We start from the raw sequence: 22139 nt of genomic DNA, 5'->3' as shown, positions 1-22139 counted from the left end.
ACCCTGACTGATTGTGAGGTTTAATGTTTTAACACAATTTTTATGTCTTAAGTCAGGTTTCTTGGCTAATTGGGAAGATGATGCTGTGTAGGCTGTTTTATGGTTATAGACCAGGAAGCTGGTTATGCTGTGACCCTGACAAAATTGGTAATGGAAATACCGAATCCCCAAGATTCATGGTCAAAACTGAACCTGTAGCTATGTCTAGAAGAGAAACAGGACAGTAAGTACCTGAAAGTTGGTCCAAATTTATTGTCCATGATTAAAGTTGTTGACTGCAGCACCCCAGGTGATGCCACCCTCCTGGATGGGGTCACTGCCAAACAGATCACAGACCATATGAAGCTCCTGCTAAGGAAGCAAGAAATAGTTCGACTAACAAAAAGTTTACGATTGAACTCGCATGTATTGCAGAATTGGAGAATAGAAGTAGAATGAAACAGAATGACGAAAATTGGTTCCTATGTCCTCCAGCAGACTAAGCCTATAGTAGCATAACTAGAGAGATAGCTCAGGTTAACTTTAACATTAAGCTTCATTGAAAGGGAAAGTTTTAAAGTAAAGGGTGTGTACCTCATGAACTAAAACTTGTAGTTGGATCCACATGAGAGGAACTTAAGAATAAGCTGCAGATTGGGAAATGGCTCAGGAACATGTGAAACAATCAGATGTCTGTCTGGAATCGATAAGAGCATCGTTAAGCGAGCTGCCAAACGGTGCCATGGAATTGGAACACACAGAACCGGTTCTGAACAGGAACTGGTTTTCGATTCCCATCCCTAGTTGTTGTCCTGATTAAAAAAAGAGGCAGAGTTTAGAGCTCGAATGAATCCCCCATCTCCTGCATACCTAGCTTCCTGTAGCAGACCACCAGCGATTATGTTGAATTTCCCAGGTTACCCTCAGCTTCCCCACAAGCGAAGGCTGTACTCATGAGGCTCTTTCCTTGCTTCAATAGTAAAAAGCTATATGCCTGCAATCAAAGCAACTGGCTGTCTTTATTATGATTATGATGTTGTTCTTTTATTTATTTTTTTATTGTGGCAAGTTTAGGCTTTGGATATATGGCTTTTACCAGTTCACAGAGGAAAAAATGTGCTGATATTTTTAGCAAAAAGGTAAAGAATGTTTCACGTTTCATCTTTTTCATTTCATCCAGTTTTAGCTAGATTTAGGAAAAACATAACCTGTAAGTGCAGAGAGTTTGCTTATCAACAACAGGTGAAAAGTGGTTTGCTTGAATATTTGGCTTTCAAGTTGTCGGGTGAAGTAAAACTTCTTGATCCTAATGAGGCACTTAGACTGTGTGTGACACTTCAGGTGCATGAAAGTGGAACGCAGCACTGCTAGGACACCTCTAGTGCAGTGACAGTGCCCAGACAGCGTTTGCCATCATAATAAGCCCATTAAAGCACTCCACAGGGTTTATTACTGAGCACTCTTATCCGGAGGCTCTCTGCCATGCTGACTTGTGTACTGGGGGCTCAACGACTCTAATTACTTCTGATCTCATATTTGTTTCTTGTTTGATTTGTATGAAAGGCTAAAAGAGAGACCTAGTATAATCAGGTGTAACAGGAGGTATTTTATCAGACTGCTATGTTTTTGTTTCCAAATATTTTTCCTCAATATTTAAAATTTGTAAGGCTATAATACCTTACATTCCATTGATTTTAATACCTTTTTTGTTTTATTTCTTACACTTTCTCCATACTGTAACAACCACAGAGCTAATTTTATCTTAGCATATAAAATTGATATTTTGTTATTGTAAAATTTAAGTAATTCTCTAAATGCTTTATGAATAAAATCTGGGCAAGTGCTGTAAATGTATATATATATGTATGAAGTTTAAGTTTTATTAATACTTTTGAAATGCATTCCAGTCAGAATCTGATCTAGTTTGACCTTCTGTTGCTTCTTCTGTTCAGACAGCGTAGAAGATGAGCTGGAGCTCTCTGCAGTCCGTCATCGCCCTGAGGGCCTGGAGCAGCTCGAGGCACAGACACGGTTCTCTAGGAAGGAGCTACAAATCCTCTACCGTGGCTTCAAGAACGTAAGAGACACACCTACTGTGGAGCTAGCTTATATATTATGTATAATGTCTTTAGTGGCTCTTCTACCATTCATCTCTTTCATAGTATCTAAAAGTTGCCTGGCTTGATTTTTTTGTTGTTATTGATTATTCTTTCACTAGTTCCACTGCAGAGATTTATGGAAGGGGTTTCTCCTTCAGTTTCTTTTGCTGTATTCTTTGTATTTTCTATCCAATGTGATGGAAAAAATCCCTCTTTCCTTACCAGAGTATTTTCAAAAATTCTGCCTCTTTGTTCACGGTACTCACTGATAGATAAGTAGTGTTAAATACCTGTATTTATTAGCTATTAGCTAGATCAGTGATTCAGGATCACTGCAGTCTCTAGAATACTGAGATGTGTTTGAATGATTTTTGATGATTTATAGGTCTGGATGAGTTTGGATGTGATGTTTTTCCCTATCTTATTACTTTTAGTTTTGCATTCATTTACGCTTGAATAACTTAAGAACTGATTTCTCTTGCCACAACATGCTTATTTGTTCAGTTTCTGGCAGAAAAACCTGCAGATGTGTACACCATTATTAAAGAATGTTTACAAAGGACATTTTTTTAATATTTTGTGGGCCTCAAGACCCACTTAGATCCATGTACAGTTGATTTGAAGATTTGGTGATGTTAACACAGAGAATGGCAGCCTACTGAATAGTGCGTCCATCTAAAGCACAGTATATTCACTCTGTTTAGGTGGGGCTTCTTTTGCGTTACTTACTACATTAGGCCGGCGTGGCATGGAGATGTTCTGTTTGTGGTTTCTCTGAGATGATTTGGAGGACACTGTTGCTTTAATGCTATCCTTCTGTTCTGCATTGCTGACAATACTCTATAGATTCTTCATGGGGCTTAGATAAGGTCGGCTCCAGTGGAGCTGCGGGGTGATACAATGGTCAATTAACCAGGTGTCATTTATGGTTGTGTAGAAATGATATAGGGATTTCCATAAAGCTGGTCAGCATGGAAGCATAATAAGGAAGATTAAGTATCCTGATGGATCAGATGGATCCACTGACTTTGGACTTGCTAAAATATAGTGGATCGCCACTTATAGATGATGTGGCCCTCGTGGAAACTTTACATGGACCTCAAGCGAGCTGGATCCTGTGTCTCTTCACTCTTCCTCCGGACTCTAAGACTTTGATTACTTTCTTAAGTGTAAAAACTTACCGATAGCAGAAAAGATGTGGGACTGGCCCACAGTCCTTTTTTCTCTTTAGCTCAGGGATGAATGTTATGTTTCAGTTCAGCAGTTTTCGGACAGAGTGAATACGACTTTTGTTGGTTGTATCCTAGATATGCTGCAGCGAAGGCCGAAAAAAATCAATCATCCAGCATTTGTATAATGTAATTATCTATTAAACTCAGTTTAGTGTCTGGATTTATTTATTTTGAGACGTCAAACTAAAACGACAATAAAAGACAGGTTAGAGATGTTTTAATTTGAGTTTTTTTTCTCTTTTCCAAAGTTGGACTAATATTTTTGAGACTATAAAGTAACGGCACACTAGGCTTCAAAGAAGAAAAAAGAATAGGTTTTCCCAGACTAAGAGGAGATTAGATCTTGAAATGGATGTGCCATTTTCTCGGTCCACTCTTAAACCTCAATCACAAGCTGAGCAGAATACCCCAATGGCGATGACTAAGCCTTTTTTCATCAAATACATTTTCTTTTGTTCACTTTCTTGTATTTGAACATGATAGAGAAAATAAGCTATCTACTGATGCTCTCCTTGTTAGTATTTCTTTTATATTTATCACTGTTGCATAATTACATTTTGTCAATAAAGTCTAATTTTTTTAAATAAATAAGATGGGACTCTCACTACTGCTGGTAATTATAATTTTTTTAAAATCACGTTCTTTTTGAATTGCCGGAGACAAATAACACTTCTTTGTCTTGTTCCAGCGTCATTGCTGGAGTGAAGGAGAGCTTTTAAGGGCAGCAGACTAATAGAAGCTGGCTGGCTTCCCATGATGAGAAGTTTGGCCCCTTTGTCCTTGTTGTCCAGAGTTTCGAAGCAAATCGAATGCCTCAGATGCAGGCGGGAGACGGAGGTGGTTTATTTTGACAGGTGACTTTATTAAGCAGCCGCTTGGAGCACAGGTGGTTCAAACATAATGAAACAGAAACAAAACAAGTTGTCTGAATCAGGTAATTTTCTAAATGAATCTCTCTCACTGAAAGAAACAAGATAGATATAATATTGTCCACACATTTGAAGCTCCAAAATATGTAGTCTGAGGTCACCAGTTCAATTGTTAGATGATGAACACTTTATGTGTATTGTATTATTCCCAATGACTCGATATCACTCCCTGTAGCATCTCTTTGCTATCCATCTTCAGTATAAAACTAATCCTTGGGGCCAGTTGCACATGTCTAATAACAGTGTCAGTAAGATATGAGCTAAGGTAATTAAGTCAAATATATACTGTTGTGTTCCTTCTTCTGGGGCGACTTTAAAGCATACAATTAAACATTTATAAATATTTAAAACAAGGTCATATTTTCTTGCTGTGCTGATCTGTCCTGATGTAGCTATTACTGTAAACCTCAAATTGAATTGCAGGACCACTAGATCATAAATGGATCTCCAGCAGGCAGCACTCTGCGTTGATAAATGGTCTACCCCACCAGTAGGCCACCAACAACACTGTGGTAATAAATATGGCTGCTGAAAATTTAAAACTGATGATTCATGTTGTCAGTGTTGGTCAGTAAAGCATTATTGACTTTCAGTTTACCAAAAATGTTGGTCGCTAAGAGCCAACGATTTCAGAGGAAGTAGCTGACCCTGTCCTGTTTCAACGGCACACATTAGTATGGTAATGGTGCTGACAGATGTAATTTAAGGTGCAGATTAAAGTGAGGTTAAACTACATGGTCAAACATCCCTTCATTTTATGAATATTCATTTATGTGACATTTGACTTTTAGTAAAGTAAGTCTTAAACTGCTTCAAACATAAGGTGTAAAATACAATTTCCTGTCATTTTTTAGTCATTAAAATATCTCTTGAAATAACATATTCAATAAAGGGTCTAAACGTAAGGTAAACTTTTAGCCACTAATTTTTTCTAAGATGCAAGTATGATAACAATACGTATAAAGTTATTCATTCGTAATATTATCAAGTTTTAACCTTATGCCTGGTTATTCCTGCTCCAGATAATTTTCTTCTTTTTATAATGCATTGTCTTTTTTTATGGTGGTTTAAAATAAAAATAAACTAAGCTAAATTAAAGCAGTCTAAATGCTAAAACTTCTGTAATTATGCAAGTTTAAAATGGGAGATTTCAAAAAGATTAAAAACCCCTTCTTCACCATGACTTGCAGAGCTTCATCTTGCTTTTTCTTCTTTGTCTGCAATCTCATACCTATAACAAGTGAACTCCTGATCTCATATGGCATTCCCTGAAGCATTCCCAAGTCACTCTGAAGACCGCCATGCTCTCAAAGGGGACTGCTTTTTCTCTTCAAAGTCTTCTCCTAGTTGCTCATCATGGAAGGCTCATACAACCTGCAGTCCAAGACAGAACCTTTCTTCATTCGATATCCATTCCACCACCAATTTCAGCCCTGGGAGGATGCATCCCTGTTCTCATTCATCTGCTTATGCATATTAACAAAGTAAATTTCAGTACCAATGTTTCCCAATCACGTCTGAGCACCAAAGACTTCAAAATAAATCAATAAAACTCTTCTAACTGCCCCTTTAATAATGTCCATTACTTATAGAAAGGAAGATAAATCTTTTATTTTCAGATAGGGCCAGGTAGCTAATATGATGATCAAAAACAAACATCTAAGCAGAAAGAGAATATGTCTCTAAGGTTCTTTATAGTAGAATGAACCCTTGTAAATAAATAACCTGCTATAACTTTTGTCCATTATTGTCCAGCAAACATCTTTTAGGTTTTATAAAATCATTTTTCAGACCCAAAGAAAATATTCAATCTTACTTGGTTTCATGTTTACCTGACTTCTCTCTCGTCTAAAAATTCCCCTTTTTAAAAGTGGGTTTGGTGTGAATTAATGACAAAGGAGAATCTCAGGGGGAATTATGCAGCAAACCTTTCATCCTCGATGGTTCTAAAGACGTTTGTTTAAAGCAGAACTATTTGTTTTCTTGATTCTCTTGTGTTTGTTTTTTTTTTTTGCCAAAACATAGCGCCATAGTTGGTCTTTAACAGTAAGAATTCTCATATTGTGTTGTTTTAGATCATATTTCCTATTATTTCTACATAAACTATGCTTTTTAGTTGGTAACTCTCTAATGAGTTGTCATATATTTTAGTTATGCATGAAGCAGTTGCTGAACTGGAAAGCTCTTTCAGTGACAGACTGCTGCACCCTAAATGCACCAGGGAGCGTTTTCATAGATCCTTCCTTTCAGCGGCTGGAAGACTTTATAACCATCACTGTTCCCAACAACCTCAATAAGTTGTTACTGTACATTGATGCTTATTTTTGCACAGCTTCTCTCTTTGTCAGTTAAATAACATGTTGCTATCATTTTTTTTGCACATCTTTCGTGTTGCTGCTATTTTTCATATATCCATTACTTTAAAAAATGTCCACAGCTGTTATTGATTTTTTTTATTCTCCAGATACAGAGTATTAATATTGTAAAAACACGTTGTGTAACCACTTCTACTCTAACAATTTCTCCATTTTCTTTTATATCTAGTTCTATGCTATTCCATTCCATTCTATAGATGTTTAACTTTGAAGCAGTCGCATCAGCCTGTGAGTTTTTAGAGTTACCTTTGATGTGTGATGTTCTACACCTTTTTTTGGAGATCTTAGAAGTTTTTTTCTTCAGACTTCAGCTAGATTACACTTATTTTGTAGTACCTTTAATGTTCAACATAAATACTTTCCTCACTTCAACTCACACTAAGAAATCTCTACTGTACTGTGTGACTTCTTTTATTGTAAGTCACTGTGAAATAGGAACTTAATTTTTTGGTCAGGAGGTATGTTTGCTTGTTCTTTTGACGCTTTTTAGATTCAGTTTATACACAGATGTCCCTCCGTCTGCTGGAAACCGCTCTTATCCTCTTCCAAACTTTTGGATACTTACAGATGCTCTATTTTGGTCTCAGTCATTCACAAATCAGTGTTTTCCTGGCAGCATTCTGGCTTATGGCTTATAATTCTGATCTTTTGCAAACTGCAGTCTGACAGCAGAGCAGCAGCTTTTTCTCCTCTTAGCCATAACAGTGGCTCCAGTGCTGTTCAGTATTCTTTAATTGTGAATGTGAAACACGATTACCTCCTAATCCTTTTACTTTGGTGAGAATAGATTACTATTTTCCTCCTTCTACTGATCCTTACATTCAAATGGTAGAGTTCCTACAATTTTTTTTGTTTTTGTTTACATTGTCTTCATGTATCTCTGGTCGATCTTCGCTTTACTAATATTGTGAACCCTGTGTTTATTTACCAAAACTGTGTTGATTAAATGTTCTCTTTTTAACTTTACATTCAGATTCGATGCTAATCTGAAGCCTTAATATTATAATAAAAATTATTAAATAAAAAAAGTAAGTCAATATTTTATTTTAATTTTGGAACTATTTCGACTTGTTCCAATTCCAAAATTGATGAACGAGAATCTGTCAAGGGCCCGATCTCGACTTGACAACACACTTTTTTCAAAAAATAATTTGGCAGATGTAAGTGGTGGTGTTCTCACATGAGTGTATTGTCTTGGTTTTGATAGTAATTTGGAGAAAAATTATGAGATATGATGGAGAATAGTTAGGCCTGCCTTTATTCTGGAGGATTGAATATTAACCATCTTCTGAGAAGCAGGAAAGCAAACAAAGATGACAGGGAGAGGACTTACAGAATGTGGTGTATATAAAGTATACAGTAGGTCAGTTAGCCTTTGGCCAAATATGAGATGAGAGCTAAACCCTACAGGATACCACTCCTTTTTTCTGCTTATGTTTTTCCAATGGATAATGTGAAGAATTATTTATAGCTGCAACGAAACACACAAGTCAGACACTACTGTGATTTTCCTTTAAATAAAATAATAGTTATATATAAGAATATACAGAATACATTGCATTTGTTTACCTTACAGCTTATATCTCCTTATTTTAAGTTTTTCTATCAGCAATCTGTGCTCTTTCTGATTTCCAGCTAACTTCTCCATCTTGGTTATTTCTTCTTTCCCTGCAACCCTGAAAAAACATGGCTTAGGCTCCATAAGATCCCAGATGTACCCGGAGCAGTGATCTTGTTCTTTCCATTTCAGTTTCCTATTTCATAAATGTTCAGATTTGCAAGAGAGCAAACCTGAGCCTGCAAAAAGTAACTTCCTACACAAGCACTGTGCTGAGCAAGGTCATCAGGAACATCTTTGACTCTTTAAAACGGCAGTAAAAATGTCCTTCTTGAAGGTGTTACATAAATGTCTTTTCAGTGAATGCCACCAGCAGGTGGGTGACTTTAAAAGGCTGTAGATAAGATCACTGCTGAGGGTTTGCTGCTGAATGCCACCAGGCTGAGGTTGGGATGGTCGACACAAAGGGTCACAGTAATGAGAAAGGTTCCAAAAAAAAAAAGCCCTTTCTACTGTCTATATTGGTACTTTAAGAAAAAATCAAACCTGTAATGGATGGAAAATTACCTGTTTTTTTTATTTATATTTTAGGAATGTCCAAGTGGAGTCGTCAATGAAGATACCTTTAAAGACATCTACGCACAGTTTTTTCCACAAGGAGGTATGGAGTGTGTAGCAACTGCTTCAGATATCCTGTGTAACCTTGTTTAATAACAAGTCTATTCGTCTCATCAAGTAAAACCCACTTGAATCTAACCTTCCATCAAAGCAAATGCTTTGAAATTTCGGTTGTTTTTGTTGTTTATTACATGTGCAGCCTTCGGTTTTTCACTGAAGGCTTTTATCATTAAGCAAATATACTCAACTCAAGGAAATATGAAGAAAACATTAGGAGGCCTTGATTTGTCCCCTCAGAGAAGAAAGGCAGAGCGGTAAACAGATAAGCCTCTCCACACAGGAAACAATGAGAAAACTCTCTGCACTGAGTCTGTTTTTCGTTTCTCTCATCAAAGACTTCTTTTCTTTGAAGCTGAACAGAAAACTACAAAATAAAGTAATATAAAAAAAAAAAACTCTGAACCGTTTTCTTTCTTGTTATAGGTTTACTTTTTGATATTAGATGGGCTGAACTGAAGAGAAATCATTTTGAATTTCATTTCTTTTAGATGCTTCGACGTACGCACATTTCCTGTTCAACGCGTTTGACACGGATCATAACGGCTCTGTGAGCTTCGAGGTGAGCCTGCTGTTATTTATTTTATGTCAGAAAACCTGTTACAGTCTAGTAAAGATTACGAATAGATTCAAATATACTTTAAAGTTCACATTGAACCAACACTTCTGGAAAAATATGTAAAAATATCCCAAAAAAATATATTTTTCTATAGAAATTTAGTCGCATAATATCAACCACAGCCGCCATACTTGCTGTCACCCCTGCTGCTGTTTTTTTTCTACCTCTCCTATACAAATATAATCCCACTCAGTCTTCTGTTGAGACTTTTACTTTGCACGACTCTCCTCAGGGACAATCCTTGCAGTATTGGTGCCCTGGGCTGACCTCTATATATATATATTGAGAACTGTAGGAAAAAATAAGATGTCACTATGACTGTATTCAAAATTCACTTTTACTTTCACATGTAAAAGGTCTCTATAGGTGTTATGGTTTCTTCTATGTGACCAACATCTAAAAACATGAACAATCCAAAGTGATCATATAAGTGGCCATTAAAGGAAAGAGGGTAAGTAATGATAAAGCAGAAACATAAAAGAAGTAGAAGGTTAAAATACTGATATTAAAGGCATGCAAGGAACAATGAAGACTGGGTGACCTGTATGCCCCATTTATGTAACAGCTGGTTTGGATATTTTTATTTGGCATTTCTTAAAACTTTAAAAGTTGTGATGTAATATATTTTAAATGTCCAGACAAGTATGCTACAGGTTCAGGTGTTTTCAACTTTCCTGAACCTTCAGAGGCACATAGAGGCAGTTATAAAGTGGAGCTTTTATCACCTGAAGAACATTTCTAGGATTAAAGGACTAATGTTCAAACAGGATTTATAAAAACTCATTAATGCATTTATCCTTAGTAGAATTGATTAATGCAACAGTTTCTTCATAGGTTTGCCTAAAAAATCCATCAGATAGCTGCAGCTAATCCAAAATGCTGCTGCCTGTGTTCTCACTAGAACTAAGAAAGTAGAGCACATCAGCACAGTTCTGAAGTCCTTACACTGGCTTCCTGTAGCTCAGAGAATAGACTTTAAAATCCTTTTGTTAGTCAATAAATCACTAAATAGATCAGCTCCTCAATACATAACAGATTTATTGTCAGTGATCAACCTCCCAGACCACTCAGGTCTTCTAGTTCCAGCCTACTCTGTACACCCAGAACTAGAACCAAACATCGAGAAGCAGCATTAAGTTCCTTTGATCCAATTATCTGTAATCAACTTCTAGAAGGTTGTAAAAGTGTTGAAAGCCTGAGTTCTTTTAAGCGAAAGTTAAAATCCTCTTTGTTAATGATTGCCTTTGACTGTTAATGTTTAACTATTAACTAAGGTATTAGAAGTATAAGGTTTTGGTCCAACTGTTTTATTTGTTTTACTACGTGATTTTATTGGGGTTTTTTTTTTCGATTTTTTCTATTTTATTGTTTAATTCTTGTAAAAACCTTTGAATTGCCCTTTTACTGAGTTTTGCTATAAAATAAACTTACCTTGCCTATATATATTGTTATAAGACATGTAGCTATAGCCTGACTACATACTTGAGTTGTATGTTCTCCTGTGTTTCCTGTTTTTAAGTGCCTAGGAGAAATGGACCCGGTGCTAATATTATTACCCCAGGGAAGCTAAAGATCTTTCATTTTTTACATTTTGGATAGCTTTTTTTAATCATTACATATATCTTTTTTTAAATTTCTAAGTTGTATAGCCTTTTACACATGTTTACCTGGGTAATCAGCCAGTTTTTGCAGCAGATATTTGGGTTATGAGCTGCTAAAGGTAGAGAATACAAAAAGATTGCATAAGCCTAAAGAGTTTCAAAGTTTGATCCATCAAGTGACTATAAAGTCCTTCACAATAACTTCTGAAGAATCAAGTCAAACATGTTTCCTCAATCATTTTTATTCCACCCAACCAAGCAGACTTGTAATGCTGGCTGTTTTTTATTAATATTTATGAGGGACAGATATTTGCTTATTAGGACAGAGAAGCTGTCATCACGTCCAACTAAAGCCCCCCTCCTGATTTATTCGCGTCCCGTTCTGCAGAAAAACAGCGGTTCCCTGTAGGGTCCCACACAGACTACAAGCTTTCTGATCATTTGAATAATGAGGTATTTTGATTTATAGAGGTTTCACTTTTGCTGTTTCATCCTTCATCTCCAATTAATAACCAACATGGTTTCTGTATGCTAGCAGAAATATGGAGGCTGGTTTTGTTTACCTCTGGAGATTTCAAGTCTGAGAAGTGATGATTATCATTATTTTTTTTCCTGACGTGTGAGAACTTCTTGTTCTGTTACAGGATTTTGTTATGGGCCTTTCAATCCTGCTGCGAGGCACAGTCCAGGAAAAGCTCATTTGGGCTTTCAACCTTTATGACATCAATAAAGATGGATACATCACTAAAGAGGTATGCAATATCTTAACATTAATAACCCATGCCTCTGTCATTGACTTTTTAAGATTCATGTCTCCCATTCTATGCTTCAGTCAGTATAACAACATATAGGGAAACAAAGATTTAAAATAAGTTATGGAATATGGTCAGCATTTCACAGGTTTTATTTGCCTCAGTAGCAAATATTTTGGACACCATTTGTTATACCTGTCAGGCTCAGAACAAGAGGACCCAGTTTTCGAGGCAGAGAGACAGTTAGGTTTCACAAAGTGTTTAATCAAGACAGAACTGTGGAGACTGGCGTTTGCATCTAAGGCAGGAACCTCTGCCTTAGACTGGCACAGGTTAGTGACCACATCTATCTGGCTTAGGATGATAATGAACGTGTGAGTCACTGACCTGGTCTTAAAGTTCAGTCAGTGTCCAATGGATGAGGTTAGTCAAAGCCGATCGCCCATAAGACGTATTGGGCGCCACGCAGGAAGACACAGATGCTGAAATCCCGGACATTTGGGAACAGGCAGGGGATCAGTACTGAGCAGACGAAGGAAGGCAGGATAATTCAGAGGGCAAAAACAAGGCCAATGTTGACATACTCAGAAGTCAGAGCAAGGAGATCAGAGATCCAAAGAGGTGCTAAAGGAAAATCCAGGACGGTGTCAGGAAACAGTTCCAGGTTCTGTACGCAGACAGAATCCAGCAGGAGTCCGATGACGGGTCGGGCAAACAGATTAGAACAGGGACAGGCAGGCTCAGAGGTCCAGAGGCAGAACTGGTCCGGATCAGGCAATCAGAAACACAATCAGGTACGCTAGAGAACTCTCACCAAAAGCTTGAATAATCTGACACTGATGACTGGAAGAAGACAGGTTAAATAGAGGCTGAAGTAAGTGCATCAGATGAGCTGTAATGAGAACTGGGCGGAGCAAAGCAGGTGAATGAAAAGACTAATCGGGCCAGTCATCATGGCCATGATCATGACAGTACCAGTAGACATGCTAATGCTCATTGTATAGCTCCAATAAGCTTTTAGAGTAAAGGAAAATGTTTTCTTCTCAAAGTCTGAGTCTTCCCAGAAACCTTTTAAAACAGCAAACATTTTGTTTCTAATAGCAAATGGTTTTTAAGGCTGTTTTCAGGAACTGACTGTATATTGCAATTAAGTTGTATAGCGCCGTGGAAAATAATTTCCTCCCAATGTGCCTCTAAATCCCTTGGAACCAGAAACTGGCCCATGTTCGTTTTTTTTTCGAGAAACTTTGTTTTGTTGACTTGTTTGGATTTTATATGATGCCATCTTCATATTCCTGCTGTGCAAGTCTTCAGTAGAGGCTTATCATTTGGCAAATACTTGCTCTAAACTGAACTTTATTGATGCAAGTTTGTTGGAATAACATAAATCAAAGTGATTTGCAAAAAAAAAAAAAATAATTAACTTGTAAGGAATAATTAACTCTACCAGGCAACACTCTAAGGGGTACTATTAGTTCTGAAGTTTTAGGACCAAAGTATCTGGCAGATGATTGCTTTATTCTGGCACTAGATGAAAGCTCACTTTTAGGGACCATAATTCACACTTTAGGGATTAAATAAGTTCCTGTTGATTCACTGTTTGTTGATAGATTTCAATCTTATGTAATGTTTCTAATCTTTGAACTGTGTACGAATTGTCCAAATTACAACTAATTTTAATGAAAACAGTTTAATTTAGTTGTAAAGGATGGGATTTTAAAGCATATGGCTTTTATCGCCTCAAAAAATGTATATATGTCAAAAGCAGTAAAAACAAATTTTTAAAAAAGCAAGTCTTCAGCACCAAGTTGATAATTTATGTGGTGACTGGTCCTGCGAGGAAACAGTAAAAAGCTGTCTGACGTGTTACACCCTTAAAAAATGCGGCCCTAATTAAAATAATTTCCTCAATTTGTGACAAGTGCTTGAATTATTTTGCATACCTTTATTTATTTTTCAACTTATAAACTTAATAAATTGAGTGGGATCAACTTGATTCAATTACATGTTACCAATCGAAGCAATTAATCTAATTTGGAGCAGCATTTTCTTTTTAGAGCTTAGCAGACCAAACAAAAAGGAGCGCTGCTCAGGAATTTGAAAACTGCATTTGTAATTCTCCAGAGTTTAATGATTGAATAATACTGTAGCTTTCTAACAAAATTATATCAATTAGCCCTTAAAAAGTCATGGGCTCAAGGACAATGTGTTGCACAATAATACTGATTATGACTCATTTATTCAGCTCAGACACTGAGGGAAAAAATTCTCCGCTGTAGCAAATTCTTGTGGCTAAAGTTGTATGGAAAGCAGTTTAACAGCAGATGTTGTATACTGACAGAGGACACACACTGTCACTGGGGCCAGCATATTGCCATATATTCACTAAAGTTCTTCCTGTTAGAAAGATATTCTTGTCATTATCCGGTTCGAACTAGAAGCATGATCCGTACCATCAGCTCATTCGTCATGAATAATGTAATTATGGTGCTAAAATAAATTATTTCTATCCTTAATTCAACCCATTTGATGCTTTTTACATTTTTTCTGTTAAACTGCTTATCTGACGTCATCATCGGACATGCTCAGAGTAGTCCGGCAAAATATGATTAAACCATGTTTATCTGCATATTAGTGGCTTCTTTCTTTAGCTTACACCTTATATACTATAATGTTTACAGCAAAAGAAATCATAAATCTTAAAAAGACTAGATTTATGTTTAAATCCAAAGCCCATAAATAGGATCCCATTTCTGGCACAGATCGGGCACAGAAGTGCGATAAAAAAGAAAGGATTTTAGGCATTTATTTTCTCGGGAAATATGTTAATAACCTTTAACACATTATAGTTTAGAACATTTAGAAATTTTTGGGAGTGAAATATGTAATTTAGGTCTTTTTTACAAAATAAATTAGAGGGCGACCCTGATGTATGTCTTGTTGCACATGCACAAATGAGCTGATGGTAAGGATCGTTCTTCCACTACAGATTGGGTAGTGACAACTGTGTTGTAAAGAAAACTATCCATATTATTTCAACAGCAACTGTCAGTCACAGTCTGAGACTTTTAACTTTATCTCATTACTCCATGTATAGTAGTGCATTTTCTGTTTTTTGATGAGTTTGTATTAAATGCTTTCTTTGTGTCAGAAAAACACAGGAATGCTGCTTGTTGTTGCACTAAAATCCAATGAAACTTCATCCAAATTGAATGGCTGAAAAGTTGATTCTCAATATTATGTCCTAACTTTAATGAAATATTGTTGTTTTTAACATATAACTTTGGGGGTTTTCTGTCTGCTTGTGCATTTCGCAGGAAATGCTGGACATCATGAAGGCCATCTATGACATGATGGGTAAATGTACTTACCCCGTCCTTAAAGAAGAGACGCCTCGTCAGCACGTAGAAGTATTCTTTCAAGCAAGTCTCTGTTTTTTTCTATATTTATAGTTAAATATCCCCCTTGCTTTGTTTCCTATGCTTATATGTTCTATTCTCTCCTCCTGACAGAAGATGGATAAAAATAAAGATGGTGTGGTAACCATAGACGAGTTCATTGACTGTTGCCAAAATGTAAGCCGGATTCCCCGCTCTACTTTTCACTATTGTTGTCTTTAACTCACCATTATAAATCCTATTGTCTCTCTCTCTTTTTTTTTTTTTTTTTTTTTATAATCCTCAGGATGAAAACATCATGCGATCGATGCATCTCTTTGAAAATGTTCTCTAACTTTTGGCTGCTTAGCCAACCATTGGAGAGAAGCTTCATCTTTAGCATGGCCCAGTTACTGATTTGGACTCATACTGTCTACAGTGTGCTATGCAGACTTTTGACCATAGATAGATTGTTCATTATCACTCTTGGGCCACAATTAGAAATAGCAGCATGTTGGGAACGCTCTGGAAGTTATTTTCTTTTATTACTATATTAAAATAGGATTAATTAAAATGAATGATTGGATAGGAGGTTAATTCAAATAAAACACAAAATCAGCCTATTAAGCCTTGTTTTATTTACTGCCAAATGACGTCACTGTGACTCACAGCTTTAGAAAAATTGAACAATTTGAAGTTCCAGAGTGTTCTTACCAGACTTAGAAAAGTGTGGTGTGTGATTTTACTCTTTATTTAGAGAGAAAAGACACATATGTTGTACTATTTTGAATTGTACATACTAAAGATTGAACAATGAGAAATTAGTTTTCGATTTTGCTCATGTTTACCTGCCAACTACACAAAACAAGGATTGTATTGATGTCAGAATTGGACCATATCTTAAGCACATGAGTACAGATGAGGACAAATTTGTTGGCACCTCTGGTAAAGATCTGTCCTAAGCCTTGAAATTGTTTATTTCTTTAGCATAATTTCACATTAAAATATGTGAAATGTAATCATGTCTATTCCAAGCATGCTCACACTCTTTATATCCTGTTTTTATGCAGGTTCTACCATTTCATTATCAAAATGCCTGGTTCGTTGGTTTAGAACATAACAGCCATAAAAATGATGCTGTTTAATGCTTTATACTTTTAAAACTATTAACATTTTTTAAAAGAATTTAAATAAATGTTGATAAATGAGTTTTTAATTTATTCTTACATTAGGCTATTTCAATATTACATTTTATATCAGTGAGTAGCTTACTGCTGCACCTGAATCTGTAGTAAACATGAATTTTTGTCTCAGTTTGTAAAAACATTCCTTTATATTTCCTGGTTGAGCAGCTACAACCATAACGGAACAGTATGTTTGACAGAAAACAACAAACCTTACGTCTTTTTCCCTCCGTAACAAGCAGTGGTTTCCTACTGAGCACACATGGCCACCAACTCCCAATTGGCTGTACCTTCAGAAATTGTTAGAAAACTTGTTCAGTGCACAACAGACAAATACATCAGCGATATTTTAAAGTGATACTTTTGTCCTCTCTTTCTAATGCTTTTCGGGGAAAAGCCTATTTAGGCCATAACAAAAAATACCAACGTTTCCTTCTGCTACAGCTTCTAACAACACATCATAAATCTTAAACCTCACATCCTTTTATTTTAAATTATGCAGTGGACTCCAACATGGTTCAGAGAGACTGCAGAGGAGACTTATGCTACGTTCACACTGGACGCGCTTTGGTTGGCACCTCCTGCTTCATTTTTGATGCTTGTACACATGAAGGTCAGACCCACGTCTAGAGCATTTGTGATGCACCTGAAGTGTGTCCAGGAAATTGTGCACAGATGTATCTGATGCTTCTGCTGCTCCTGTGTTCAGTGGCAGAGGGCGGCTATGCTATATTTGCTGTGATAAGCTGGTAAAAAGTGGTTTTAATATATTCTTATGCAAGAAAGTCCACCTGAAAACATTGTTTGTGCAGTCGGTTTATCAAGCTTAAGATCCTGCCTCAAATATTATTTTTGCTCAGATCCCCACATACTGGCGTTGTGCTGTCACTAGGATTCCCCAGCAGTAGTTCGAAGTGACTGGAAGTAGATGTTAGTGTTTTTAAGGTATGTGGCACAAACTGCAAGTACCAGAATAATAAAAGCAGATATATTTTGTCAGCAGATTTCAACATTTTAAATTAATTTAAGCATTAATAAACAGTTTCAGGGGAGCGATCATAGCGATCTGCTTCAGCAGTGCTGTGTCCGTCTTCCTGACAGCTCCCTGAAGCGCTGCTTTACATGCGATCCTCCTGCTGCTCAAAAGGCGCTGCAGGACCCTTTAAAGCGCCTTGATGTGCATCAACCATACCAGCTACTTCTGCTGCTTCAATTGTGTTAGGTGTGAACTTAGCATAAGGCCCACAGCATCACCGATTTACAGTACCTGGGGTGTGTGTATATATATATATATATATATATACATGTGTTTTGATTTAAAAAAGGCTATTTTCCAAACACGGCACCCTAATAAGTAGGTTTTTCTTATAACAATTTGTTGCCTTATAAAGCCTAACATTTTTTATGCCTTACTAAGATGGCAAGATGGGGAGAGGTGGCCTAGTGGTTAGGGCATAGAGCTTGGAATACTCAGGTTCTGAGTTCGAGCCCCACTGCCACTCTAGCTCTCTGCAGAGATACATTTCTCCAATGTGAGATCAATAAAGTTCAATTATTGTTTCCTTGTCTTTCCTATTTGGAAGAGCAGCAAATAGAAATTACACAAGCTCAGTCCTCAATGACTTAAAAATTTACAAAAGCTTAGTTTAATTGCAAATATGGGGGGAAGATGCTTCAGTTATAACATATTTTTAAGAATGTCTTTTTCCAAATTTGTTAAAATGAAGGTTTGGAATTTTTAAAAATGTTCTAAAATGAAATGTACTCCAATTTGATTACCTTTTCTATATCTATACTGGAGGTTCCAACAAATGTCTGTAGGATGATTTTACCGCAAGTATCATGTTAGTTTAAAATAAGTTTATAAAAATAAGAGGGGGGGGGAAAGCTGCTTTTAATGTATTATTTATTTGACATGATGTATGTATATTTTCTGTAAAGTAAAGCATCAATATGTTTTTGTTTAATTTTTACTCTTCTTTATTCTGGCAATGTAAAGGAGTTCCCAGCAGCATTGTTTCCAGGTCATGGTCACTGTATAAAGATTGTCAGCTGTACAGTATTAAATGAGAATTTGCTCTCAGATGAATTCCTGGTCTTCAGACTTGCTTTATTAGTAAAAGTCACTTGGGTTTGAACTGTGATCTCAGATTTGACTGATTATATCTAGTTGTTGGCAAAGTTGTTTCTTGCTGTTTCCTGTTGGATAAAATCTGCCACTGAATCCGCCTGATTGGTTGCTGAGAGGATTTGAGTAGCACCAAATAAAAACCAACAAGGCAAGCAAGCTGGGTGACAATGATTGTTAAAAACTGCTTGTCTGGAGATTGTATAATTGCTGATTGGTTTTCATCTGACAATTAGTCTGTTGTTTCTCTCTAACAGCAACCTGGATGCAGAAATTAGACTCATCAAATAACCGACAAATGCAGGTATATTTTAGAGATTATGGGTTTATTTTGAATTTTTTATTCGTACATGTTTTTTTGTTTTGTTTTGTTTTTTTTTGTCTTTATAGGGATGATAAGACGATAACTTAACTTAACTTTTTGCTTTTCATTTGTATAAATCTTACCAGCTGGACCTTTTCAGTGTTTTTTGTTAGCGACTGTTTCTCTATGGGTCATTCAAAATATCTATTTTCTTCAAAACAATCTCATTAAATGGAGCGTTTGGCTAGAAAACATGACACTATGGAAGTAAAAGAAACATTATTCCAATAAAATATAGATACTCAGCAATGCACTACAACCAGGTTCTGGTAGAGGAACATTCAACGTCAAGATCAAGAATGTTTTCTGCACTTCATTTTATTCTTATAAGGTCAATAAAGGATCATAAAAATGTTACATTCCAGGGTTATATATCATATATTTAAAAATGTTTTCCCATACCTTTTTTTTATGCATTACTTTTTCTTTTTACAAAAATCTTATTTTATTTAATCTCTGCAGTATGACTAGTGAGCCAGCTTGTTAAGGTAACAGTATAAAGTAAATCCACAACAACGACCTTGTTAAGGAGCAAGCTTTTTGCAATGGGTAAGTAAACACTTACTTTATTCAGAAAAAAAAAGGATTTTTTTCAGATCCTTTTTTTTTTTACCTACCATAAAGTTTACAAGCAAGTCTTTTTTTTTTTTTTAGCCAATTCCAGGAATCTTCAAGCATTAATTAGAGACTACATGAGAGATTCATTAGTTTATAGAAAATGGTTGAATGTGTTACTATCATGGTATTAATAAAGGTTTGATGTCCAGGTTAAAATGTATCTGAGAGAGATGCTCCAAACTAAAGGAAAGTCAGCTCTTGCCCCCTTGTGGTAGTAACAGGTTAACACAGGTGAAAAGTTAACCTTGTCTCGGGAGAACATCTATTGATCTCATATTAGGAAATTATTATTATTTTGTTCCAGAACTTCAACTTAATGTTAAACGGAAAGTCATAGAGAGTTTGGGGCTTACATAATTTATTGTAACCCTGAAAATAATCTGTATTTTTGCAACTTTTGGAGCTTCATTTATTACAGTGAGATGTTTGTGTTTTCTTTGTTTAGTTTTTTTTCTGCAGATCTCTATTAACTTACTTTGCTCTATTATGGAAATAATCTTTCACCGTACTTTTCTTATGCACAAATTGTTTGGGGGAAACTGCTTCACTTTAGTTTCCTCCATAGAAAATATTGCATGTCTTTACACTTCAAAAGGGTTTTGTGTAAAAAAAAAAAAAAATTTCCACCAAGATAATTATCCATAAAGTGAAAGTTTTTAGGATTACAAAGGACCAGGATGTACAGGAAGTGTGGGCTACTGATCCCTATTGGCACCACTGCAGAGCTTAAACAACACTGGCAGCATACAGGCTTTGGTGCATCTGCAGACACAACAACAGCGAAGGGGAAAAACCTCATTAATTTATTTGTTGGTCTGTGTGAATTTGTCCGGAGGAGAGATGTTAAAGTCCACTGTCAACATCCTTAGACAGTCATGATGCTTTTGGCTTTTTATCAATCAAGAGGCTGGACTATCGTCCCTTTCTGTTAGAAACTCTCATGAATAACAAAATAGGATGAAAACATCATTCATGAGCCATTTCGGGCGCATTAAGGCTTAACCTGTATTTTCCCGTTTCAGCAGTCTGATACGGCTATAAACTGAAGTCTTTCCCCTCGATCGATATCCATAAATATTTCAGTTGTAGTTTTATCTCTTTGTAAACGGGAACAGAGGGAAGAAAGTCAACATTTCAGTTGTAAATCTAAAATTGTTTTAAATCTAGTAAATTTAAAGATAGATCAACCCTACCATTAACCTTAGTTTGATTGTGAGGGCCTGTGCAAATTCTCAATTATCTGGTCTTGGCAATCACAATACAGGGTTATTCTCATTTGCTCAGATTTTACTGACAGCTGTCCAAGAGACTTAGTCAATTCTGACAACTTGCAGTTGAGTTGGAGCTAAATCCTTTCATTTGCTTCACCTGCTAGAATAAACTGGGTTTATACAAGTTAATGTAGATGATTATGGTTATAGTTAACCCAGAAATGGAAATCAAGCTTGATCCTTTTGCATGGATTTCTACCCAGAATGCTATGAAGAATGTTTAGCCAGCGGCATTGATAAGATGTAGAGGCCAGGTTTGCATTCATAGCGACCTTCAGCTAATCTGTAATTAGCTGTAAATCATCAAAATGAACAGAAGTTAAATATTTAAATATATCCCACTCTGTGTAATGAATCTAAATTAGTATTGTTGCTTCAATCTGGTATTTAAATGGCTCCTTCTCCATTGCAAGAATTTATTTAGAAAAAAGAAAATCAAAGCAGATTAACAAGAACGGGTCTAGGAGTTGAACATCTATTCCCTGTAAGGAGAAGTATCTTCGGAAGGAGAGTATTCTCCAACAATACCTCCTGTGATCTAACAGTTCCTAAAACTATATAAAAACAATAAAAAATTCTGGTTATTGAACAGTCAAATCTGACTTGAAATGAAGCTCTAGCAGAAGTTCAATTGAAGAAACTCTGGCTTACCTCATCCATCAGAAGCTGATCCGTCTCTGACGCGAACCAATCAGCTTCAAACTACTCCACCACGAAGCCCAATCAGCATCCTGCTTTCACTTCATAAGCACCTTCAAATCCCTGTCTCAGCCCGCTATCCAGCAAACGCAATGTCAGATTTTATTCAGACGACAATTCACCCACCTCCACCCCCTCCTCCGCCATAGTTGAGTCGTCTTCCATGACATGACTTCTACCCCAACCTCATCAGAGAGTATTAATCCCAGTTGTCACCATCCCTCGTCTCATTGCAACTGGTCCAGCAGAAGACCACCATGTTGAGCCCGGTTCTGCCAGAGGTTTCTTCCCAAAGGGGAGTTCCACTGTCGCTTCATGCTTGCTCATCATGGACAGTTCATGGTACCTGCATCACCAAGCAGACCTCTACATCCTGAGTCTCTGAGTGAAGCCCCGGTGTCAGCTCCTGTAGTCTCTGGTCCCACAATACAGCTCAAGCAGATCACCTCGTTAACCAGCTCGAGCTAAACCACCACCAGTTTCAGGCCGGGGGGAACATCCCTATTCTCATTCATCTCCTTATGCATGTTAAAGCATGATTCAGCATGAATGTTCCTGCCGAGGTCTGAGCGCCAAAGACTATACTTCTTATCAATAAAATTCTTCTAATTATCTTTTCTCTCTGTGCGAGTTTTTCAGATTGAAATATGTTTATTCTTTTATATTCTGATTATTACAA

General features: G+C 36.5%; 1 protein-coding gene across 6 annotated transcripts in view; it reads left to right on the top strand.

Annotated features, from left to right (window-relative positions):
• LOC107099195 (Kv channel-interacting protein 4-like) overlaps nt 1–17649 on the top strand; it is a 201721-nt gene extending 184072 nt beyond the window's left edge. For all 6 annotated transcript variants that reach the window (XM_015397239.1, XM_015397235.1, XM_015397238.1 and 3 more), the window contains 7 exons: nt 1932–2056; nt 8764–8833; nt 9339–9409; nt 11712–11819; nt 15137–15241; nt 15332–15394; nt 15504–17649. In XM_015397239.1, coding sequence (XP_015252725.1) covers nt 1932–2056; nt 8764–8833; nt 9339–9409; nt 11712–11819; nt 15137–15241; nt 15332–15394; nt 15504–15551 — 590 coding nt within the window. In that variant the 3' untranslated portion in view covers nt 15552–17649. The remainder of the gene's footprint in view (nt 1–1931; nt 2057–8763; nt 8834–9338; nt 9410–11711; nt 11820–15136; nt 15242–15331; nt 15395–15503) is intronic.
• The last annotated feature ends 4490 nt before the right edge of the window (nt 17650–22139 follow it).

This window comes from Cyprinodon variegatus, unplaced genomic scaffold (assembly GCF_000732505.1).
Source record: "Cyprinodon variegatus isolate N-32 unplaced genomic scaffold, C_variegatus-1.0 Scaffold845, whole genome shotgun sequence".
Classification (NCBI taxonomy): Eukaryota; Metazoa; Chordata; class Actinopteri; order Cyprinodontiformes; family Cyprinodontidae; genus Cyprinodon; species Cyprinodon variegatus.
This window is presented reverse-complemented; position numbering and strand designations above follow the sequence as displayed.